Source organism: Camelina sativa, chromosome 17 (genome assembly GCF_000633955.1).
Source record: "Camelina sativa cultivar DH55 chromosome 17, Cs, whole genome shotgun sequence".
NCBI lineage: Eukaryota > Viridiplantae > Streptophyta > Magnoliopsida > Brassicales > Brassicaceae > Camelina > Camelina sativa.
Genome location: NC_025701.1, coordinates 32,613,242 through 32,635,580, shown reverse-complemented (window position 1 = coordinate 32,635,580; position 22,339 = coordinate 32,613,242). Strand labels below are relative to the sequence as shown.

The 22,339-nt window shown below is 38.3% G+C and overlaps 5 protein-coding genes and 1 non-coding gene across 7 annotated transcripts; 3 read left to right on the top strand and 3 right to left on the bottom strand.

Moving 5' to 3' along the window:
* Window positions 336-2,510, top strand: LOC104758668 (transcription factor TCP3-like). Its single transcript, XM_010481573.2, has 2 exons — window positions 336-2,129; window positions 2,215-2,510. Exon 1 carries the CDS (start codon window positions 885-887, stop codon window positions 2,058-2,060), a length of 1,176 nt encoding a protein of 391 aa, XP_010479875.1. The 5' UTR covers window positions 336-884; the 3' UTR covers window positions 2,061-2,129; window positions 2,215-2,510.
* Window positions 4,293-4,366, bottom strand: TRNAI-UAU. The gene has a single exon. It is a non-coding gene; the product is annotated as a tRNA-Ile (tRNA).
* LOC104758667 lies at window positions 5,541-8,494 on the bottom strand. The gene is made up of 7 exons (XM_010481572.2): window positions 7,909-8,494; window positions 7,388-7,573; window positions 7,101-7,282; window positions 6,849-6,994; window positions 6,479-6,758; window positions 6,068-6,382; window positions 5,541-5,974 (listed from the first exon to the last, which is right to left on the bottom strand). Exons 1-7 carry the CDS (start codon window positions 8,306-8,308, stop codon window positions 5,726-5,728), a joined length of 1,758 nt encoding a protein of 585 aa, XP_010479874.1. The 5' UTR covers window positions 8,309-8,494; the 3' UTR covers window positions 5,541-5,725.
* Window positions 9,636-12,176, top strand: LOC104758666. The gene is made up of 6 exons (XM_010481571.2): window positions 9,636-10,220; window positions 10,297-10,404; window positions 10,499-10,581; window positions 10,768-11,198; window positions 11,285-11,448; window positions 11,561-12,176. Exons 1-6 carry the CDS (start codon window positions 9,894-9,896, stop codon window positions 11,693-11,695), a joined length of 1,248 nt encoding a protein of 415 aa, XP_010479873.1. The 5' UTR covers window positions 9,636-9,893; the 3' UTR covers window positions 11,696-12,176.
* Window positions 16,030-17,051, top strand: LOC109124426. The gene is made up of 3 exons (XM_010481570.1): window positions 16,030-16,101; window positions 16,217-16,347; window positions 16,444-17,051. Exons 1-3 carry the CDS (start codon window positions 16,049-16,051, stop codon window positions 16,935-16,937), a joined length of 678 nt encoding a protein of 225 aa, XP_010479872.1. The 5' UTR covers window positions 16,030-16,048; the 3' UTR covers window positions 16,938-17,051.
* Window positions 17,223-20,332, bottom strand: LOC104758663 (probable E3 ubiquitin-protein ligase HIP1). Of its 2 annotated transcripts, none has more exons than XM_010481568.2 (7): window positions 20,186-20,332; window positions 19,860-19,963; window positions 18,718-19,414; window positions 18,249-18,640; window positions 18,052-18,156; window positions 17,708-17,875; window positions 17,223-17,612 (listed from the first exon to the last, which is right to left on the bottom strand). In XM_010481568.2, exons 3-7 carry the CDS (start codon window positions 19,391-19,393, stop codon window positions 17,466-17,468), a joined length of 1,488 nt encoding a protein of 495 aa, XP_010479870.1. In that variant the 5' UTR covers window positions 19,394-19,414; window positions 19,860-19,963; window positions 20,186-20,332; the 3' UTR covers window positions 17,223-17,465. The 2 variants fall into 2 exon arrangements, with proteins under 2 accessions (XP_010479870.1, XP_010479871.1); XM_010481569.2 differs by lacking the exon at window positions 20,186-20,332 and adding an exon at window positions 20,094-20,179.

Sequence of the window (22,339 nt, the reverse complement as noted above, 5' to 3'; positions counted from 1 at the left end):
CCTCCGGAGCCGGCTGGGGGGTTAAAAAGTTCCCCGAGAAGGACTTTGCCTCCTCCCACAAAAGTTTATCGGTTGTTGCCTGATTGATAATATCAGATGGCTCCGCCTCAATTCCTTGAAAAACTTTTTTATTCCTATCTTTCCAAATTGTCCACAATATCCAGGGTAACAAATATCTAATACCAGGATCCCCGGAACATAATCTTTATAGTACACATTTCAAAACAATGAAAAAAGAGAAAGGAGAAAAGCACAGGTGATGATGAATGATGATGAGAGAGAGAGAGAGCTCTCACTTTTTATGACCAGACACACTCCTTCCCAAACCCCAAAGTAGTCACTTCATTTTTTCCTTTTTTTTTAACCGTTACTGTAAATTTTCCCGGAAACAAAAAAAAGAAAGAAAAGTTTACTTTCTTGGGTTCTCTCCTCGATTAGTCAATTTGCACAACATCTCTTTCTTCTCTCTTTTGCTTTGCTTATCTGTTTTGTTTGGTCTCCTTCTTCTTCAATTCTCAGAAAACAGAGTCACCAAACTTTACAACAACAAAAAAAAAACAAACCTTTAGACCAAAGAATCAAACTTTCAGTTATGGGTTAGTCTACATATTCGATTACGTCTTCTTCCTCGTCTCTTAAGTAACTGTTGATTTGGTGGGCGAGTTTAGGGTTTCTGTTTGGGAGAAGCAAAATGTTGAATTGAAAAAAAAGACAAAGAAAAAAAAAACAGAACGACTCTGGATTCCTCGGCGGTTAACGACCGCCGTCTCCGCCGCCGCTGTCATAACCCAACCACTACGACCATCAACGACCTTGAGTTTCAACAATATGCTCCATCAACGGCGGCGGCTAACCACCATTTACTAGATTCTCCGTCGCCGCCGATGAGACACAGCCAGCAATCAGCGTTTACGGCGTCGCCGACGGAGAACGATGGTGGTGGTTGCGGCGAGATCGTTGAGGTGCAAGGAGGTCACATTGTTCGGTCAACAGGGAGAAAAGACAGACACAGCAAAGTCTGTACAGCGAAAGGACCACGTGACCGGCGCGTGAGACTCTCTGCTCCGACGGCGATTCAATTCTACGATGTTCAAGACAGACTTGGTTTTGATCGACCGAGCAAAGCCGTTGATTGGCTTATCAAGAAAGCTAAATCCGCCATTGATGATCTCGCTGAGCTTCCTCCTTGGAACCCTGCCGATGCTCTTCGTCAACACGCCGCCAACGCTAAACCAAGAAAAACCAAAACTTTAGTTTCTCCGCCGCCGCCACAACCTCCGCCGCAGCACCATCAAGAAACAGAGCATCATCATCATCATCACCAAATCGGAGAAGAAGATAACGAATCGAGTTTTCTCCCGGCGTCGATGGACTCTGATTCGATAGCTGACACTATAAAGTCGTTTTTTCCGGTAGCTTCATCGCAACAGAGCTATCATCATCATCAACCACCGTCACGAGCTAATACACAAAACCAAGATCTTCTTCGTCTCTCGCTTCAATCTTTCCAAAATGGTCCACCTTTTACTGACCAAACAGAGCCTGTTCTGTTCTCCAGCCAGAGCAATCATCCGTTAGGGTTTGACTCATCAACGGCAAGCTGGGAACAGAGTCACCAGTCACCGGAATTTGGAAAGATACAGAGACTAGTGACGTGGAACAACGGCGGAGCAGCTGACTCCCCCGAAAGTACCGGAGGAGGAGGAGGAGGAGGAGGAGGATATGTGTTTGCTTCTCCGTCGCCAGTTTTTAGCCAAAGTCAGCTTTTATCTCAGAGGGGTCCCCTTCAGTCCATTAACAACACACCCATGATTCGTGCTTGGTTTGATCCTCACCATCATCATCATCATCAGTCCATGACCACTGACGATCTCCATCATCATCATCATCATTACCATGTTCCTACGGGGATTCACCAATCAGCTATTCCAGGCATTGCGTTTGCTTCAAGTGGTGAATTCTCCGGTTTTCGTATACCAGCACGGTTTCATGGGGAGCAAGAAGAGGCGCATGGCGGTGACAACAAACCGTCGTCTGCTTCATCTGATTCTCGCCATTAAAGTTACACAAGTACCAAACTCACACAAAAGATTGTGCAACACAATTGGTTTCTTTTCATATTCCAGCAGGTTGGAAGTTTCTCTTGTTCTTTACAATGTAATCAATCACATATCCATCAAATTTGTTAACTAGCATTCTTGTTTAATGTTGCAGGGAGCTTTTGCGTGGGATAGGGAATGTGTGTTTGGTTCTTGTGCGTTTCGGATATCGAATAGGAGAAGAGAGAAACAGACCTGATCAACAGTTTCGAGTTTTTCTCTTCTTCTAAAGTTCAAGCATTTGTTAATTTGAGTTCATCTTTGTATCCATTAGAAATCTTTCTGTAACTTCAACTATGTTTAACGATGTTTAGCTCTATCTACATGAGCTTCACATCTTGTTTGTTGTAACTTGTTCTAAATTAATTTTCGTTTCCTTATGCTCTTGTGTGTTGGAAACCTTTAACCCCACTTGAAGCTAAAGGTTTCAAGCTTTGCCCTTTATTCCATGTGGATTTGATGCTCTCCTCAAGATATATCTCTTCTTTCTTTGCTTGCCAATCCCAAAGAGGAACAGTGCTCTATCAATGTAACATCAGATTGTTTGGTTAGTGCGTTCCATTAGAAGCTTTATTTTTTCCAGTCTCTATGGTTATAAAACTTTCCTTTGACAGGCAAAGGGAATTTGGAACAATCATTGCTCTTGTCTTTCTTAAGTCTCTTGTTTTGGCCCCATAGATGAAGAGTCATTTTCGATAGACAAGAGTTTGCATGTGTTGTTGCTTCTTTTGGATTTTATAATTTCGAATTTAGAAAGATGGGTTTATTTTTAAATTTTGTTTACTGCGTGGATGCAAATTTTGGTATGTATAGCTTACTAGAATTTTAATATTTTTATGAAAAAAGAGCAAAAGAGATGTCAATAACACATACAACTTTTTAATTTTTAACAAGCGTGTATGTAGGAGATCCACCAAAGTAGTCTTTAATAAGTAAAAAAGGAATAGGAGTATATAGGACATTAGATTAGTACATGAAGACACCCTTGTTGGTCTAAATGAAGGAAGTTGAAAGATAACCAAGTCCCTTTCTTTTATGATCAATATAATAGGGGTATGCGATTCTGGTCCATAATTTGTCGACTGCGAATTAATGAAACCATCAGGTTGCTACTGATTTTTTTTTTTACTGTTATGAGCACTGTCCTACTCTGAAAGTGAAAACTTTGGTTATACATTCTTATGGAGATGATGAATGTTATGGAGCTTTATAAAGTAAACAACACTTTACATGTGATGTGATAAGATGAGATTGGAAGTAGTGGCTATACATCCTAAAGTATAAATTGGTAGCCAGAAAAAAAAAAAAGATAGAAAGCATGAATCTTTTTTTAAAAATCAAATGTTTGATTACTCAAAGTTATATCAATTTCTACATTTGGAAAATTATCCTTATCTTCTTCGTTTTTGCTTCCTTTTAAATTTAAACCTACTAGTTCAATTACACATATGATTTTCATATATATATGTAGCTCTTGATAAAAAAAACCTGGTTTATGTGAAAGATTAACTTCTTATCATTTTGGGGTGTATTTTTGTGATATTAAAGGGGCATTGTTGAAGAAGACATGGATGGACTCACTCAATAATAACAAGAATAGGATAGCAAAGTGTATGAAAAGGATGTAACCAAAATTGGGGAAAAAAGGTTGTCACCTTTAGAGAATGGTCCCCCTTTTTTCTCTATCTCTTGTCAGATATCAAGGTTTTATACAGCTGTTTGATCTTTTCACTTCATTCTATTTCATAATATAACTCTGTTAAATTTTTTGTCAAGATTAAGAATCTTAAAAGATGGAAATAATTACCAAATTGCTTAAAACCTAATTGTATGCTTTAAAGTTTAAACTAATTTATCCCACCAATCTTCAAGATTTGTTACCTTTTGATGTTGTCTCCGTTTGTTTTGGAAACTACCCAAATTTGGATCCAATTATCTTACCAAATTTGGTCAGGCCAAATTAATGATTTTAGGAATTGAGGACCGAACCAAAAAAAAAAATTAGAGATTTTAGGATCATATTAAAAAATTGAATATAAGTCAGGATCCAGGGCGGGCTCGAACTGGCGAGCTTTGAGTCCTAAGACATCTATGTGCTAACCAGCTGAGCTAGGGATCCTGACGGTAACTTTCTACATTAATAAAAAATATAATAACACATTTCATCAAGGTTTAAATACAAGAAACGAAATATGGTCCCGGCGGGGCTCGAACCCGCGACCTTCGGCTCATAAGACCAACGCTCTAACCAACTGAGCTACGGGACCATGACGATAGCTTTCTACGTTTGTACAAAATAAATCAATTACTTCATCGTCGTTTGCATATAAGTTTCTGCTATTGATTGAATCGAAGAGGCGACAAGTGACAAGATTGATACATGAGCAGCAAAATAGTTCATCGTAAGTTGGTAAAGTTCAATCTCTAGATATGGACGAGTAACTTATTCTTGGTTTCAATACCTAGGGATGTGATGGGTAAAAAAACCCAGCCCCACCCAAACCCCAAAAAAACCTAAAAACCCAAATTCAAAAATCCCGTTTTGAGTTTTAAGTTTCGTGAGGAAACCCGAAAAAAACCTATATGTACCAGAACTATCTGTGGTTATCCAAATGTTTTTGTCTTATATTGTGTATTTTTCATCTTTACATTATATAATTTTCAATTTTAGCTATTTTCATACCAAAAACAAATATGATTTATATCATAGATTTTAGTATCTTTTATTATATGTATGTGATAATTTTCAAAATTTATAATCTTATATCATATATGGATAAGTTATATCAAATATAATTCAAATGAATGTGTGTAATGTTCCGACCGCCACCTCTTAGTGATTCCATGTCTAATCTCAGTCCATGGGTGGATGATGGGTCCACCTTTCTTAATGAGCTTCACGTTCTCTTACTAGTCCCGTGAGTCCATTCATATCCGACGGTCGGTTTGGTACGTCTGAGAAATTTTAAATATTTATTACCGACCCTACAAATCACCATATGATCTTTCTCTGTATTTTATCCTCACTCGCACAGTTCCGACAGTCAATTCCCAAAGATCACCCATCCTGTCACTTTGAAGTTTTCTCAGGACCCTTAACCGATAAGATAAGTGCACTTTGATGATATAGGTAGCCAAATCAATTATTTTAAACCTCTCCGCAAGTCTCTGAAACCGCGGTCTCACAATGTGATTCTACAAAAATCCAACAAAATATAGATTTGAGTATCAAAAGCCAGTTTGGTTAATTGACATCAAGCCAGAATCAATTGACACTACAAACACGAGTACCCATGTTTCAATTTTTAAAAAATTAACAAAACCCCATAATCAATTGACACTACAATATACCCATGTTTCAATTTTAAAGCAATACCTCAATTTTAAAACACATGAATCTACGTTACAGAGAGGAGATAAACAGAAGAAGGTCCACAAGTAAACAAGAAAGATCATATTGGATTTATAAGAAGACTGTTATTTCAATATATAATCACTGACAAATCTCAGAAATTAACTTTTAGGTTTTTACACTCTCAAATCCATAAACATAACGAGAACAAAAGAAACCACGCGAGAAGAAACTCACTCATGTGAACAAACTCTTTTAAACACAGCGATCATCTCTACGACCAGCCAAACCAGTAATCAAGAATATAAACCAGACCCAAGGAGAATGGGTAAAGCAAGTAAGCTATGAAACATGTCCAAAGAGGATAAGTTGTGCGGAAACTCGCGAAACTGCCCATCACTAGACAAACGATGAGAATCACCAACACTTCTGATGAGAAGTTCCATGTTAGTCCTCTAAGGTAGACGATTGCTAAGAACACCGAGAGACACAGAATATTGTTCATTGTCACTCCTCCACATAGCTGCAAACAAATAAACAAACACCAAGAAACTGGTTTTTTAGTTTAGGAAGTATATAACGAGGCAGAAAGATACAAGAAATGTGGTTTACGGACCTCGGAGAAAGTTAATGAGGCGGTTCTGATCTTTTTGCGGGAAGCGAAGATGATGGCAGAGACGGCTTCACTTGAGTTGGTGGCTAAAGGCAAAGCGATGAAGGAAATGAAGAAAGATGGGATCCCTGTGGCTGCAGAGAAGTTGTTAACTGTGTCGACTAAAGGATCTGCAAATGCAGCTGCAATGGCAGCTCCCAAGATTAGCAGCAGAGCTGCTTTAATAGTGATCCATTTTGGGTCTGCAACCTCACCGCCTTCCTCTTCGTTCTCACCATTTTCGTTGTCTCCCAACAGAGTATGCTCTCTCTTAGTTTGCTGTCAAAAACGAGATTAAATTGTAATGTATTCAGTTTAGAGACGTTTTCTGACTATGTGTGTTCAATCGAAATAGGGTTTCAACAGTCTCTCTACCACATGGAAATGGTCCAGGAATTTCATTGTTCGAGGACCAGCATCAGGACCAGCTGGAGCAGAATTCCCCATTGCCTGGAGGAGCCAATGTTTAATGCCACGTACAAACTCGTCTTGATCAACTTGCTCATCGAGAGTCTTGTCAAAATCTTGGAGAAGTTTTCCCACAGCATCGTCCTTGTCAAAATCAATCTCCTCAAAGCTGATCCCAATGATAAGCGCCTTTAGTTCAGCCGCTGATAAGTGTCCGTCCTTGTTTGCATCAATAGTGTCAAACAACCTAATAAACAGATAAATATGAGCACAAGGTGAAACCGAGTAAAGTGTCTAAAAATTGTTGCTTTCTATATGTAAGGAAACCATGACTTACTTTCTAATAACATGTTCATCAGGCTGACCTTCATCATCAAGAAGCCTTCCCAAAGAGTGCTGTTTCAAGTGCTTTAGGATTCCTGATATAACATGCTTGTGCTTTGCAAAAGCAAGCCGTCTCCTTTGGATCCACGGTTGGAAGACCTAGATATCATCATACAATGAATAATTATCTCACAAACAGATGTAGAAATACATCAGTAACAACAGATACTTTTTTGGAACTACTGTCCCTGAAAATTGATGTTACCTGATATACGCAGTAAGAGATTAACATTAGAACAGATAAAACTAGAGCAACCAACACAGACAAGTGTCTTCCAGATTGTGATCCCAACATCTGCGGAAGCTGGACAATGACAAACGGAATGACTGATATAGCCATAATCCTTGCAGCATAGCTGGTCCAAACATCAACAGTTACACCAGAATCTACAAACAGAGTAAACAACAATAAGTAAAGACTACATTTTCACTTTCTGTGTGTTCATCAAAGATTAAACTTTTTTTTTAAACTGTAAGATATTTTTTGGTTACCTTTAAGACTAAAGCGTTTAGTGTCTTGATTGTTTACAGCAATAGTATCTCGAAGGTCACACTTGCCAACCACAGTGCAAGTTCCCCAGATAACAGTGAGAAGCATAACGGTTGAGCCAGCGAGCAAACCCATCCCCACAGAGACTTGGCTTTGAGCCGTTGCTGCGTCTCCAGAAAGTCCAGACACTATGAAATCCAAAAGAAAGACATTGTTATAACCAAAGAAACACACACAAATAGACAAAGACCCATCAAGAAGAAAGAGAGCAAAGACAATAATAACTTCACAAAAAAAAAGATTAAGACTTTGACTAAAAAGCACAAGGTGACAAGTGTATAAGGTTTCACTATTTGATTCCCAGAACCTGGCAAATCTCAATCAGAGCCAAACAAAACAAAAAATTAACATTTTCTCACCCAAATAAATTCAAATTCCGCAAAACTCGCACACAAGGCATAGATCGAAGCATATGAAATCTCAAAGATCTAAAAATTCGAAATTTTGAAAATTTGAGACATACCCATGATAAGCATAGCGTCGGGAAGAGCGCCGAGCATGGGAAGGAACAAACCACCGACAATTCCAGGGCCAAGGATCTCAAGAAGAAGCTCACTTCCGGCAGAGAGATACGTAGCAGCAGTGAACATGAGAAACCCATAAACAAGAATCAGAAACACGTTCCCAAGAGCGGTCTTGGTACAGGGCATAAACCCGTAGGTCTGTTCACAAGCTTCCTCTTTCTCCTCTTCAGCCGAAACAACCGTCTTGATAACCGATCCGGAGCCGGAGCCGACGCCACCACCGTCGATTCCATCGGAGATAAGACCGGTTGAAGATTGATGCACAGAGACGAATCTAGCGTAAGTGGATGAAGCGAAGATGAGAAGGAAGAGAAGAGAGATGAGAGATCTGAATCTCATGATTGATTTACGAAAGAAGAAAACAAAAAAAAAGAGTAAAATCAAAAGAGGACGTTCATGGAGAGAGATGAATCAGTAGAGTTTTGTGGATGAGTATTGTATATATATCGTTGGGGGAGAAATAATAAATAAGAGAGAGTACTAATAAAGTTGTGTCATGTGTGTGTGAGAATCGTGTGGGGCAGTTTGTGGGGAAAGATGGCGATTTGATTTACCAGAGAGATGAAAAAGGAAGCTGGAGGAAGATGAAGTGATTAGTGTCTAATTACCATTTTACCCTGCTAATTATAATTAATCAAATTTTAAGGAGTACATGTGTTTGTTATATGAACTTTGTTTAGTGTAATAAGTTTATTAATAATATAAATTTTGGCCACCTCAAAAAAAAAGATGCCAAAGTATAGTTGTTACTGTAAGTTATTAAGTAATAATATAAAATTTGTCCACTTCAAAAAGTAGAAGATGACAATGTGACAAAAATAAAAAGTCTTGGGGGTATTTAGTAATAGTACTTCCCTACAATTAATGGTTTTCCTCAAATTCAACTATTGAATTGTTCAGCATTTATTTAATTAATTTTAGCATATTGAAATTTAAATATAGAAAAATATCATTTCAAAAAAAAAAAACAGATGAGGTTATCATCAATTCAGCCGGATTTATTACGAATTATAGTTGGGGTAGATCTGTCTACATTTTTTTTTTAAATTTTGGTTATTTATGATGGGGTGATTTTTTTTTTCAATATATGTTTCAGTATTTATAGTAAAAAATAAAAAAATGTTTGACCTTAATTCCAACTTCAAAAACTTTTGGGGTCAATTTTCAACTATATTAATGTAGTAAGCAGGAGGGGCTGAAAAATAAAAACAAAGTAGGTAAGGGCGATTCGGGAAATGTATGCTTGTTTACCTTAGAAACGTTCGTTAGTTAATCATCATAACCGGATTTGATTACGCGGCCACACGTGTAATATCAAGCTACTCTCAAGGGCAAAAATCAAATATTAGTCAATTTTGCCGACATTATAGATACCATAAAAAATACAATAATTATTTAAAAATCCATTTTTCAAAATTCTTCATAGTTCATAAAATAGGAAAAAATCAATTCGACACGACGCTGAGCTGCGTTTGAGTAATTCCGTGACGCCAAAAACCTCGGAACGTGAGAATCCAAAACGTCACGTAATTTTTATTATCTAAAAAACAACACGCATGTTTGGGTAATTCGTATGATAAAGATTAATCAATTGGGCCTTCAGTCAGTTTAAAAAGCCCAAAGGCCCATAAAAAAAGAGCGAAATCACAAAAACTCAAAAACCCAGGTATTTTCATCTCCTTCCTTCTCTCCCTCCCTCCCTCCGTTTCCATGGCGGTATCTTATGGTATTAGGGTTTTGGATTCTCTAATTCTTCCAAAACCCTAACATCATCTTTTGTGACTGTTAAACCTCTCTTACAACTATTCGTCTTCATCCTCCTCCTGGGTTCGACAATTCCCAGTTATATTTTTCGGATTTCACTCAATTAGAAAGCTTCTGGGTATTGATTTGATTCACACGAAGATTTTTGGGGATAAGGGCAATGGTAGAAGCCGAAGAGAAATCTGATAATAAGTTTGAAGACATTAAAGCTATTAAGCGTCGTCGTGTGAGAAGCTCAGATATTGTTGACTCTATCGTCTCAGATAAACAAAAGTTCAAGAGAGTTCATCTCTGTAGGGCGAAACCATCTTATCTTCTGAGCCTTGGACCAAAAGCAAGTAGAAGCGAGTATCTCAATAGATTACCAGGGATCCTTCGTGAGCTACTTCGTAGGAGAAACTGGAGTGATGCAAGTCGTGTGCTTTCCGTTCTGATGAAAGGCACTATTAAAGATCCTTGTCCGAAGATGAACCGTCTTAAATACGAGGTCCTTTTGAGTTTCTAAAGGTTTTGTCTTTATATGATGAAATGGTTCTTATTGTTTCTTCTTTTGTTTTTGGCAGGCTCATATACAAATTGTGAATCACTCGGATACTAAAAAAAACAAAGCCGATGAGATTGGAAGAATATATGATACTTGGATTGGGCAGATTGGTAAACAACATAAAGAGGTTCCTTTTTTAGATTTGTAATTCGTTTACTTGATTGTGGATATATTAGTCTAAGGCTCGAGGATAACATTGAGTTACTTGGTCATTTGGACAGGAGAGGCTCTTGGTTTGGTACGAGCAGATTTGTCATTTTATTGAGCATGATATGAACACTGATGCCAATAGTGCTGCAATCAGGTATGATTTGATATCTTCTTGAACTAGTTTTTAATCGGATGTTGAGGTTTCTATAGTTTGCATTTTGATAGTTTCAGTGCACATGTTATCTTGTAATTGTGTATGTTGATAGTTTTTATGTTTACAATCTTTATCTGATACGTTTCTGCTTGGGTTAATATTGAACTCTGTTTTATCTTTTGGTAGTTTGATGCAGAACCGTGATTTCGGAATGCTTCCACGGGCCAATCTTTTTATAGGAATCACATTCTACAAAATGTGGTGTAGTAAATTTTTGAAGGAGTTACAGCCTGAAGAGGTAGATGACAACGAAAGCGTATCCAATATGTCGGAAACAAGATCTGGTAGTCTGGTTGAGGGTTCAGGTAGGGATGAGTCGGTTTGCTCTGCGGCGTCTGAGGTTTCTGCTAGAAACGATTCAGAGACTTCCGTCATGTATTGTAAAAAAGATTCCCATTTGTCCATTAGTGACTCAGGAACAAAAATGGATACCAAGGTAAAAGTAAAGAGTACTCCGCATGTTACCACTTCACCACAACTCTATGCAAACTCTGAAGAAAACGAAGGCTCTTTGCGAGATGGAGCTGAATTTGATCCCACCGTTATTAATATTCTTGGTTAGTACTGATAATTTCTTTTTTGCATTACGCTATAATCCATAACCACTTTTGTTGAATCTATGGCTTCGTTTTTTCAATGTTAGGCGACATGGATCCATGGTTGCTTCCCTTAAAACCGCCAGAAGATCCTGATTGCTACATAAAGATTGTCAATGATACTTATTATAAGGAAGCTGTCAAATATATGCGGCAAACTCTTCAGTCCCCGCCTCATGTATCTTTGGCTGCATTACATCCACTTGTACATGTAAAAACTGATTAAACTATATTTGCCTACGTGTCTCATAATGTCCTCATGTTCATCCCTTAAAGCTGGAATGTCTCGCACTAATTAGGTGTTTGTTTTTTTCCTTTTCTAGCTTCTGTTATTTGTGTTGGGATTTATGAGACAAAGCTCACAAGAGAGGGTAGACAAACACTTGGTGAATGAATCCCCCTTTACCCACAACAAACTAACTCATTCTCAAGGGGGAGGAGAGAACATCAACTTGTGATGAACTCCCCATAAACAAGCTAGATAGAACCCAAATACTAGAGAGTAAGCGGATCCTAACTAGGAGAAGCACTAGTTTGAGACTTATCCTCTTCTAGTATCACAACACTTAGAGTTTGTGTACTTAGGAGAAGGAGGATTAAGAATCAGTAATCTAGGCTAAGTAAAGCAGTAAATAAGAAGAGTTTAGGTGGATTTGAGAAGAGAATAGGCTGCCTTAAGGGCAGCCCCTAACCGCTAATCCTAAACTCTCTACATTGTTAATATGAAACAAGAACACAAGTATAGAGAGGAAATCGGTTTCTCTTCTATTGAATAATATTGTGATGTGTTACATATGAGAGAATTACAGCTTAATATAGAGAAAACAAAGGCATAGAGCCGTTAGGCACACAAGGGATTCAAAGGAGAGATGAAAGGGACAGCTCCTTGTCTTTGGTTGACTCGCTATGCTTCCCAACCAAAGCTACACGTGATCTCCTTCCCTTCCATGCCTTGTGACCGTTAGATCTCCTTCCCTTGTGGCCATTGGATCCTTCTTCCCTTCCTTGTGGGATTTCCTTTCTTCTTCTTTATGGGCCTCTCCCTTGTAAGGCCTCGTTTTCCTCCTCTCAAACTCGGCCTCTCTATCTACTGGACCGAGCGCAGGCCTAAGGGCCGAGACCGTACGGACGGGCCTTCTCTTCATCGTACGGACGGGCCTTCTCTTCATCGTACGGACGGGCCTGTACGGACGGGCCTGTACGGACGGGCCTGTACGGACGGGCCTGTACGGACGGGCCTTCTCTTCATCGTGTTCACGGCCTAACTGGCCGCTCACCGGACATGGGTCCGTTCACGGACACGGTACATGGTACCGGACACGGTACATGGTCGCTCACGGACACGGACATGGCCTTACCGGCCTTTACATGGCCTTTCCGGCCTTTCTTCTCTTCTTCCAAGGCTCGGCCTTACCGGCCTCTCCTCTCTCCTCCTTGGTACATTCTAATACTACCCCGCACGCTTGATCGGTGGGACACCATGGGGACCAAAGATCAAGGGTGGACTAGTGTCATCTACCTCATTAAAAACCTCAACAAAGAAAACCTCTTGGGATAAAACTTTGTTAAGGGAAAAAGAGTATAGACTCCACTATCCATGATGTCCCTTGACCTTGGTTTGCAAAGAACTAGCTCCCTTCTCTTCATGATTTGAACCGCTCCTACTCCTTAGCCCACCTTGCCTTTAGCACATTCCTTATGATCTCCATCCTTGCGCCTTTAGAATTTCTTTGAGGCTCTCATAGTCTCCTTTACCCCTTAAACAAGTGATAAAGAAGAAAAGAATAAGTGTTTGCTATGAGGAATATCAAAGAAAATTTCTAAAAGTGTGACAATTTAAGAGAACATATTAAAGACTAAAGACTAGTAATGAAGCTAAGGTAATGAATTTATGAATTAAAATAGAGAAGAGTTTAGAGCACAGCCTTTATGGTGTTTTGATGGATAGGAGGGAGAGAGTTGATCACTGTTGCGGTTTGGAATTCCTCCTTGAGACCGCTCCTCTAACCATGGTTTTAAACCCGGTCAGTTTTATTTGTCAGACTGACACATGCCCACTGAATCGGACATAACTTTCGAACGGCTGCTCGGATTGGTATGATTCCACTTCCACTGGCAAGATGACTCTGTGGTCTCGAACTTTAATGAAGAACGCGGAAGCCGAATCGCAGTGGAAGGGTTTCGTCCGAGTCGATCTTTGAGACGCTTCGGCTGAGCTTTAAGTAAAGACTTTTGCTTGTGGCCGAGCAGAATCTGTGAGGTACGGTCTGAAGTCACTTGATCTCCCCCGTAACCTTTACTTGATGATGGGCTGAAACCTCATCACCTCAGTTGAAGCCTTGTGCATCACCGTTCTTGTGCACATCCAATCAACAGTTGAAACCTTGTGCATCACCTTTCCTAAAGACCATTGTGCACATCCGATCAACAACTTGGCACTAACACACATGCTCTTGGACTGATTCATCACCTTCCACCAGCTTAACAAAGACTTGGTGGCCCTTGGTTCTAACTCCAGGCATTGTGCTGCGCTCTTACATGGCTATCTTGTAGCCTTCAACCTCGCCACTTCTTCTCCTTGAGATAGTGAGCGAGCTCCACACAATCTTCAATGCTGAAACTGAAACCAAAAATCAATGGAACAGATTCTAAACAAGAGATTGTTAGAGATTAGAGTATAGAGAATATTACTGAAATTAAATAGAGAATTTAGAGAATTAATAAGAGTATATATGGAGAATAGAAAGTGAGAGTATAAGGGAGAGTATTGGCGGTAGTATAAGATGAATGGAGAGTAGAATAGAGAATCTGCTCAAGAGTTCTTATGGACAGAGTTTAACTCTGTTTTCTTGAGTTGAAAGAAGCTTTGACAGCCAAGAACATCCAAGAAGACAATCTCTTTTGGTGCTTTAATGGCTGAAACACAATGGACCTTATGGAAAATTAGTTTCTCCAAAGGTTTAACAACAAAACTCCTTGTAGAATCACTTAAACAAGTGTTCTTCAAGAGATTAAGGCTTTAGATCCACGAAGATAACATATAGAAGATGTTTTTCGTGGTCCCAAGCAAAGAAGAAACAACAAAAGCCTTTGGAACAGCCTATTGTCCAACGGTTAAAAGAATGCATCTTGGACCAACTTGAATCTATTTGACCAAGCGGGCTCTACATGCTAAAATAAAGTCTCTCTCTTCCTCAAACTCGAACCTGGACACACCATATGACCAGAAACAAAGCTTTCTCAACCTTGAGAAGAAGAAGAAGTGATTTAGTAATTAAACTTTAAAGGAAATTTAACAAAAGCAAAATTAAACCTTTAAAGGAAAATTAACTAAATCTTAAGAGAATCCTAGGAAAAATCCTAAGGATTTCGTGGCTCTATACAAGCCTAAAAACACGTGAATCCTTACCAAGAACAAGAACAATTTGCTCCTTGGTTCATCACCACCTCAATTTAAACCCAAGCTTTTACCCAATCGGTGAAGCCTAAGGATGAGGTTTTAAAATCGATTTCTTTCACACACTTGGTCTATGAACTCTACAAAGACCCAAGACCAAGCTTACTCAACATTGAGCTGCTAGAGAATCGATTTAACAACAAAAGCAAAATTAAAGTTTTAAAGAAACTAAGCTAAGCGATTTAACACCTAGGCTAGGATTAAAACTTTAATTAAGCTAACTCCTAAGAGAACCAACTTGAGAACGAGTTTGAGTCACCAAGAACAGAGCCTGCTCTGATACCATGTTGGGATTTATGAGACAAAGCTCACAAGAGAGGGTAGACAAACACTTGGTGAATGAATCCCCCTTTACCCACAACAAACTAACTCATTCTCAAGGGGGAGGAGAGAACATCAACTTGTGATGAACTCCCCATAAACAAGCTAGATAGAACCCAAATACTAGAGAGTAAGCGGATCCTAACTAGGAGAAGCACTAGTTTGAGACTTATCCTCTTCTAGTATCACAACACTTAGAGTTTGTGTACTTAGGAGAAGGAGGATTAAGAATCAGTAATCTAGGCTAAGTAAAGCAGTAAATAAGAAGAGTTTAGGTGGATTTGAGAAGAGAATAGGCTGCCTTAAGGGCAGCCCCTAACCGCTAATCCTAAACTCTCTACATTGTTAATATGAAACAAGAACACAAGTATAGAGAGGAAATCGGTTTCTCTTCTATTGAATAATATTGTGATGTGTTACATATGAGAGAATTACAGCTTAATATAGAGAAAACAAAGGCATAGAGCCGTTAGGCACACAAGGGATTCAAAGGAGAGATGAAAGGGACAGCTCCTTGTCTTTGGTTGACTCGCTATGCTTCCCAACCAAAGCCACACGTGATTTCCTTCCCTTCCATGCCTTGTGACCGTTAGATCTCCTTCCCTTATGGCCATTGGATCCTTCTTCCCTTCCTTGTGAGATATTTCCTTCTTCTTGGGCTTCTTCTTCTTATAAGGCCTTTGTTCTTCTTATATTGCACTTATGGCCTTGCTGACCACTCTCCTTGCTCTCACGGCCCACATGGCCTTATTGGCCACTCTTATTGTGCTCACGGCCTTACTGGCCGCTCCCACACCACTCATGGCCTTACCGGCCACACTTCTTGTACTAGCAGCCTTACCGGCCACTCTCTTCTTCCTTGTGCAGCTCGGCCTCACCGGCCTCACTCTCTCTTCTCCTTCATATATACTAATAGTACGGACGGGCCTGTACGGACGGGCCTGCTCTTCAATGTGTTCACGGCCTAACTGGCCGCTCTCCGGACATGGGTCCGTGTACATTCTAATAATTTGGAGGTCATGTAGATGAAGCGATGAAAATGGTCGAGGAGATGTGCAAGAAGGTACATGACGTAAAACCTTTCAGGTACAAAGATATATATTTCATTCTCTTATCTAGTATATGCACCCGCCTTAGGAATTTAGAATATGGAAACAAAGGATTTTCTGAAGTGGGTTTTGGTTATTTTGGTCAACTGTAGGATTAAGGCCCTAATGATGGAGAAATTTCATCGTAACAGCGACATTCTTGCAAAATCCTATGAAGATATCTTAAAGATTGATCCTAGTTGTGTAACTACCCTTAAGAAGCTTATTGGAATGTGCATGGAAGGTACTTAAGATCAATCCATCAGACACCTTTTAGCCTTAAGACCTTGAATCCTGCCTCTAAGTTGTTAATAATACCATCTGTTTTAATTACCTGCAGATGAGTATAGTAGAGAGTCACTAATCGAAATGATAGCATTGCATGTAGAAGCTTCGTTTCCTGAGCCTGAAATCTGGAAGGAGTTAGCCTCTTGCTTCAGTCACTTCTTTGAGAATCTTGATGAAGACAGAATGTCTGTATGCCTCGACGACAGATCTGGAGATAAACGGAACCAACAAACATATTCTGTTCGATACAACCCGTCACCAAAAATGTTCACCAGTACATTCTGGGCTCTTCGGGCTAAGTGGTGGCTGAACCGCCATTTCTCCCCAGGAATGCTCGAGACAGAAATAAAAAACGGTATGTTGATAGGAGATTGGGAGATGATGAGTTACAAAGCGGCATGTGCAAGTCACATCTACGGACGAGACTTTGGTTATGTAACAAAAGTTTACGAACTGTTAAAGAATAGCAACAACAGAGAGTTTTTCAACTTCTTGCGGGAACACACGCACAGAAGGAACTGGAACACGATTTACAATTTTGAATAGTGTGATTTTTTTGCCAAACAATTTTGAGTGTGTGAACCCATTATTTTTTTAGTTTTACATGATAGAAGATGTATATCGATTTTGAGTAACACTTTTGAGTGTTGAATGTGTGAATTTGTAAAATAATATGCAAACTACTAATCAAGATAAGATCATTAAAGCCGAAACACATGACAAGAAAACATGATTTTGAGTTTTGAGTGTGAATTTGTAAAATAATATGCAATAAGATCATTAAAGCCTAATCAAATGACAAGTATAACTGTTAAGGAAAAGAACCTAGAATAAACAAATTAGACTGTACACTTTTCATTATCACGTAGCCAAGAAACCAATTAAAAGATGACAGTTTTTGACCATTCACACATATTTTAAAAGAAAGAGAAAAAAAAGTACAAATTTACAGAAAATTCTTTTGGAGCTGAAAACAAACCCAAACTCTGTTTTCTTCTCTTCTTTAAAAGTCTCCTTCTATATATAAATATATTTATATAAACCCAATAAGATTAGATGATAGCATTCTTCTTCCTATACCTTACTCTTCTCCATAACGAGTGCCTCCGATTTACAGATTGGGCAAACGTTCTTCACAATCAGCCATTTCTCCAAGCATTCAGCATGATACTCGTGCCCACAATCCAAAGTCGCAATCTTTTCCTCGTTCTTGAAGCTTTCCTGTAAAGAAATATATTGAGAGGAATCTTTAGCCCTCTAAATCCAAGCCAGTGCAGCCATTCACAAGTTTTGAGAGTCAGTTGGCTATTTTTTACCTGACATATTGTGCAGGGTTCAGTTTCTAAATCTTTAGTTCTTGGAGACGAAGACTCTATTTCAACGTTGATTCCAGAACATGTTCTTATTTTCAAATGATTCTTCACATCTTCCTCTGGCAAACCAGTGTTTACGGTTCCAATTCGCTCACTCAACGCAAGAAGGTCCTGTTCAAACCCCAGATTTTCAAGTCAGATCAACTATATGATCATAGAAAATTGCATTGTGGATTCTCAAGCTCATACTAAACCCAAGATCTTCTCAGGGAAAAGATAATAAAAGACTGCAACTTTTAGCTCCTAACTCTGATAACTACAAAGGTAAAGAGTGATGATAGGCTCACCTCGTAAGACATTTCCTCGATGTCCAATCGCATATCTCGATGATGATCAATGTGATTAGTTCCAGAACCACCAAGGAAGTCACCAAACTCCAAAAGAGCAACTTCCTACACACATTGAGGAGAACCAAAGATACAGAACCTTGAGCAAGACGGAAATGGAAAGATATGGGACAGACAAATTAAGGCAAGAAACCTACATCATCAGGCATCACTCTAAGCCGAGGAACTCCTCCACGGTGTTGTCTAAGAGTTGCTACAGGTACAGAATCATCTCGTTGATGATGCTGGTATATCCGAAACCCGGTTGGTTGAACCGGACCCACATGACTCGAACCCATCTCTGAGCCCGGGGGACCGCTATTCATTGTGTTCTGAGGAGCAAAACCACCAGGAGGAACTCTGTATGAGGCTGAAGAAGCCATGTGAGGATATAATGTGGCGTTCTGGCCTCTCACGCCTTGTAAAGGAGGAGGTGCCGGGTGGTGATGATGACTATAATAGTGGTCCCTCGGGTTTAACTGTGAAGGATACATAAATGCTGTAGGGTTTCTGCTACTAGACTCTATGGAACCAGCGACAATGTTACTACCTGAAAGGTCATTCAAAGATAGTAAATAAGATTACAAAGTTCAAAACTTTAAAAAGAGATTGTGTGTTAGTAGGTACCGTGCATGTAAGGTGTGTGAGGCCAAAACGAAGGTGAGCCATCAGATCTGCCGTGGTGCTGATCATACCAGATTGAGCCAGGAGGTGGAAAAGGATGATGACCTGCATAGTTTCCTGGAATGAAGTTATTCGGAGCGTGAAGAGGAGGAACAGGGTTCACTGTAACAGCTCCTGGTCTGTTCCTAGCGCCTCCAAAAGGTGCTATTGTCTCTGGCGTGTTGAATGGAGCTGCTAAGGTACTTAAATATTGAGGTTGTCCCGGTATTCCTTCAGCGTTCTTTCGTTTATACGTTCCTCTTGTGTGATCCATAAAATGAGCATTTCTTTCGTATTCATGATCAGGACTTACACCAACTACACCGTGATTGCTTGAAGATGGTAACTGACCCGGAGGAGCCTGAAATGCCACATAGGGAACATAGAAATTCGTTGGAGCACGCTGATGAGGATGATGATGGTACTGAGGAAGCCCGTAGAACATCGCTGAGTTGTCATAAGCTGGGTCTTGAAGAGAATGAGGTTCTAAATTAGGAACATTTGCAACCATTGCAGGGATATTATTAATATCCGGTTGTTGTGGAAAGCTGCCTAAAAGGATGCAAGGTTCTGGTTGGAGAGAAGCTTGAGATTGTTGCTGCTCCATTTCTAAATCAATAGTCCTATTTCTTTGTCCCATTTCGCTTGCTGCAGAAGCCCTCTGATAGGGTTTTTGTATTCATAGAAACATCAAAAACCATATGGTGACACACCAATGCAACAGTATTACAATCTCAAACTGATACTTAAAACACTAAAGCCATCACATTGTCATATGCACATGTAAACTGCTTAATTTGGGAAATAAGTAACAACGAAACCATAGCATACAAAACACATGAATCTCCTTTGATTCAGCCTCAGAAACCGTATTCTCGGAGGATTGCATTACTAATGCAGCATTAGTGCATTTTCAATTATCATTTATCCAACAAAATCAAATGGAAAAAAACAAAAAGACTAAAACTTTAGCTGCAGAAATCAATAACCACATTCACAAAACAATAACAATGCAAAAAAAGATCATAACTTTCTTACAAAAACAAAAATAGGAAACTAGCCCACCATGCCTAACTAGAATCATGAGCAAAGAACAAAGTTCTAACCTTGAGAACATTAAGATTGCGAGAGAGCAAACAGCAGCAAAAGACACAAAGAGTTGCTAAAGATTTCCTGAGAATTCCGAAACCAACGAAAAAAAAGAAACTCCCTGCAAAGATAAACCAAAATCAACGAATGATCAAAAGAGATTACAAATTCATTAAAACAAAACTGACCAAGAACAATGCATTTTCTTGAGATAAACTTGATGATGATAACACAATTATCAAAAAACTCACCAAATAAAAAAAATTTCCCAGGACCAAAAGAGAAACTGGGAAATATACTTTTGAAAGAAAAGCTAAGAGAATCCGATTAACGTGATGATTACCTGATTTTAGAGGTTTAATCAGGGAGGGAGAGAGAGAAAGAAGAGAGAGATCCAAAGAAAAAGAGAAGAGAAGAAAGAGGAGGTGAGGGAGAGAGAAGAGAAGAGAAGAGACGTCGGTTTCTTGATTCTAATTTCTTCTCGCACTCTGACGGAACGATGAAAAATGCTTTTTTTTTTTTTTTTAATTTATTTTCCCATTTATCTTTTTTTTTCTTCATTTCCTATTTTTTTCATTGGTTTATCTTTTTTTTGCTTCGTATATATATATTAAAAAGGTAAAATAGTGTCCTAATTATAGACTTAAAACGTCGTCGTTAATTATGTATAAAATTCATTAATTGACGGACTTTAATTAGTACACACTTTTTTTTTTTTTAATTAGTACACACTTTTGATCTCATTATCTTATGTTTTGGGTTTTTATTATAGCTGATTGATGAAGCATGCCAACCATTAATTAAGAATGATTTATTTATTTGCTAAGATATCAAAGTTTTTATTCAATGTAGATTTTCTTTTCTAAAAAAAAAAAATACTAAAATGGATTTTGTTATTCATTAAATGATCCACATTGAGATGTTTTTGTTATTTTTTTTCTTTGGTGAAGTGTGTATAAGTGAAAGTTTCTGAATGTGTTTATATGCATTAGATAGATTTTGAGCAAAGTTATTAATTGTTTGGATTTTTTTTTTCTTTTTGTTAAGACAAAGCTTTGGGGAAGTGTCCCCATGTGCTTTCTTTGTTGAACCAGCTTGACACCTAATTATGCCCAATATTAATTTAGAATTTATGGCTACACAACTTTGTGAACTATCTAAAATGTATGTACGTACATACACACCACATCCCATCTCTAATGCGTTGTATAGTTATCTAACTTAATGATGTGTATTATACTCGTTGGTGGAACAGGCCTTAAATTTTTGTTTTGTTACTCCCCAAAACTTGTTTTGATTATGTCATAACTGTCATATGTTTATAAACTTATAATTCCCAATGAATTGATTGGTTTATGTTTTTCATCATATAGTACTACTCTTAGTTTCATTAAAATTGCATATCCAAAATCCAAACACGTCATTTTAAAATTAAATTACATTTGAAAGTTTGTAACCAAAAACTACGTCAACTTTGAGCTAAGATATACGTTTGACTTTTTTTTGTCAAACATATACTAGTGGAATGAATTCGACATACACTTAAATCTATGACATCGTTCTTAGTGTATTTGATTGATATGCCAACAATATATCTCGAATTCTTCGTCACTTGTTTGTATAATAATCTAATAGTAAAAAAGTTTTGATATGGTATAATACGCGAAGTAGCCGTACAAAATAACACTAGCCATACACGTTAGTTACGTATATGTTGAGAAAATCAAGTGTAGCTTAAAAATTGTTAATCACGAATTTATAACAAAAACCATAAATATAATTTCTTTTTCTTCCATCAACCATAAATGTAATTTTTGGGGTTATAAGTTATAACATTGCTTCGAACTGTAGAGTTTGGATCAGATTCTTTATACTGTCTTAAACCCACGAAGAGAATATGCTCTTTTATTCCCTCTTTTTTTGCTCTTTCTTTATCGACTGTATAAGCCACATGCATCAAAATAACGAAATGGAAAAAAAAAACGATATATAACGAATACAATACAATGATCATTGGAACGAAAGTGATCTGTGAATTATCACATCGATAATATTTTGTACCAATATTTCATATACCACTGCACGTGACACGTCTAACTGTTTTCTATTTCCTATTACTATCTATTAAGGATGTGGATAAATAACATTATTACTTATAATTTAAAGGGTTAATTTGTACGACGACCAATCAGATTATATACAAAACTGTATGCAATACAAATATATGTAGTACTGAAACAATTTAATGTAGAATTAAAGATTCATTTAGCAAGAAAGATAGATCGTTTTGTTATCGTATAGTATAAGCATGACATTTTTTTAAAAAAATTTGTATAAGCATGACATTGTTCCACTATATATAGATTTTGATATTTGCGCTCGGAGAATTTGAGATATTTCTTTGGTTCCTTGAAGTTAGGGTTTCAGATTTTGCTGCCGTCCCACTTCTTTAATTAGGTGTAGTCCAAATAAGCTCTCCAAACTCAAATGTACCACT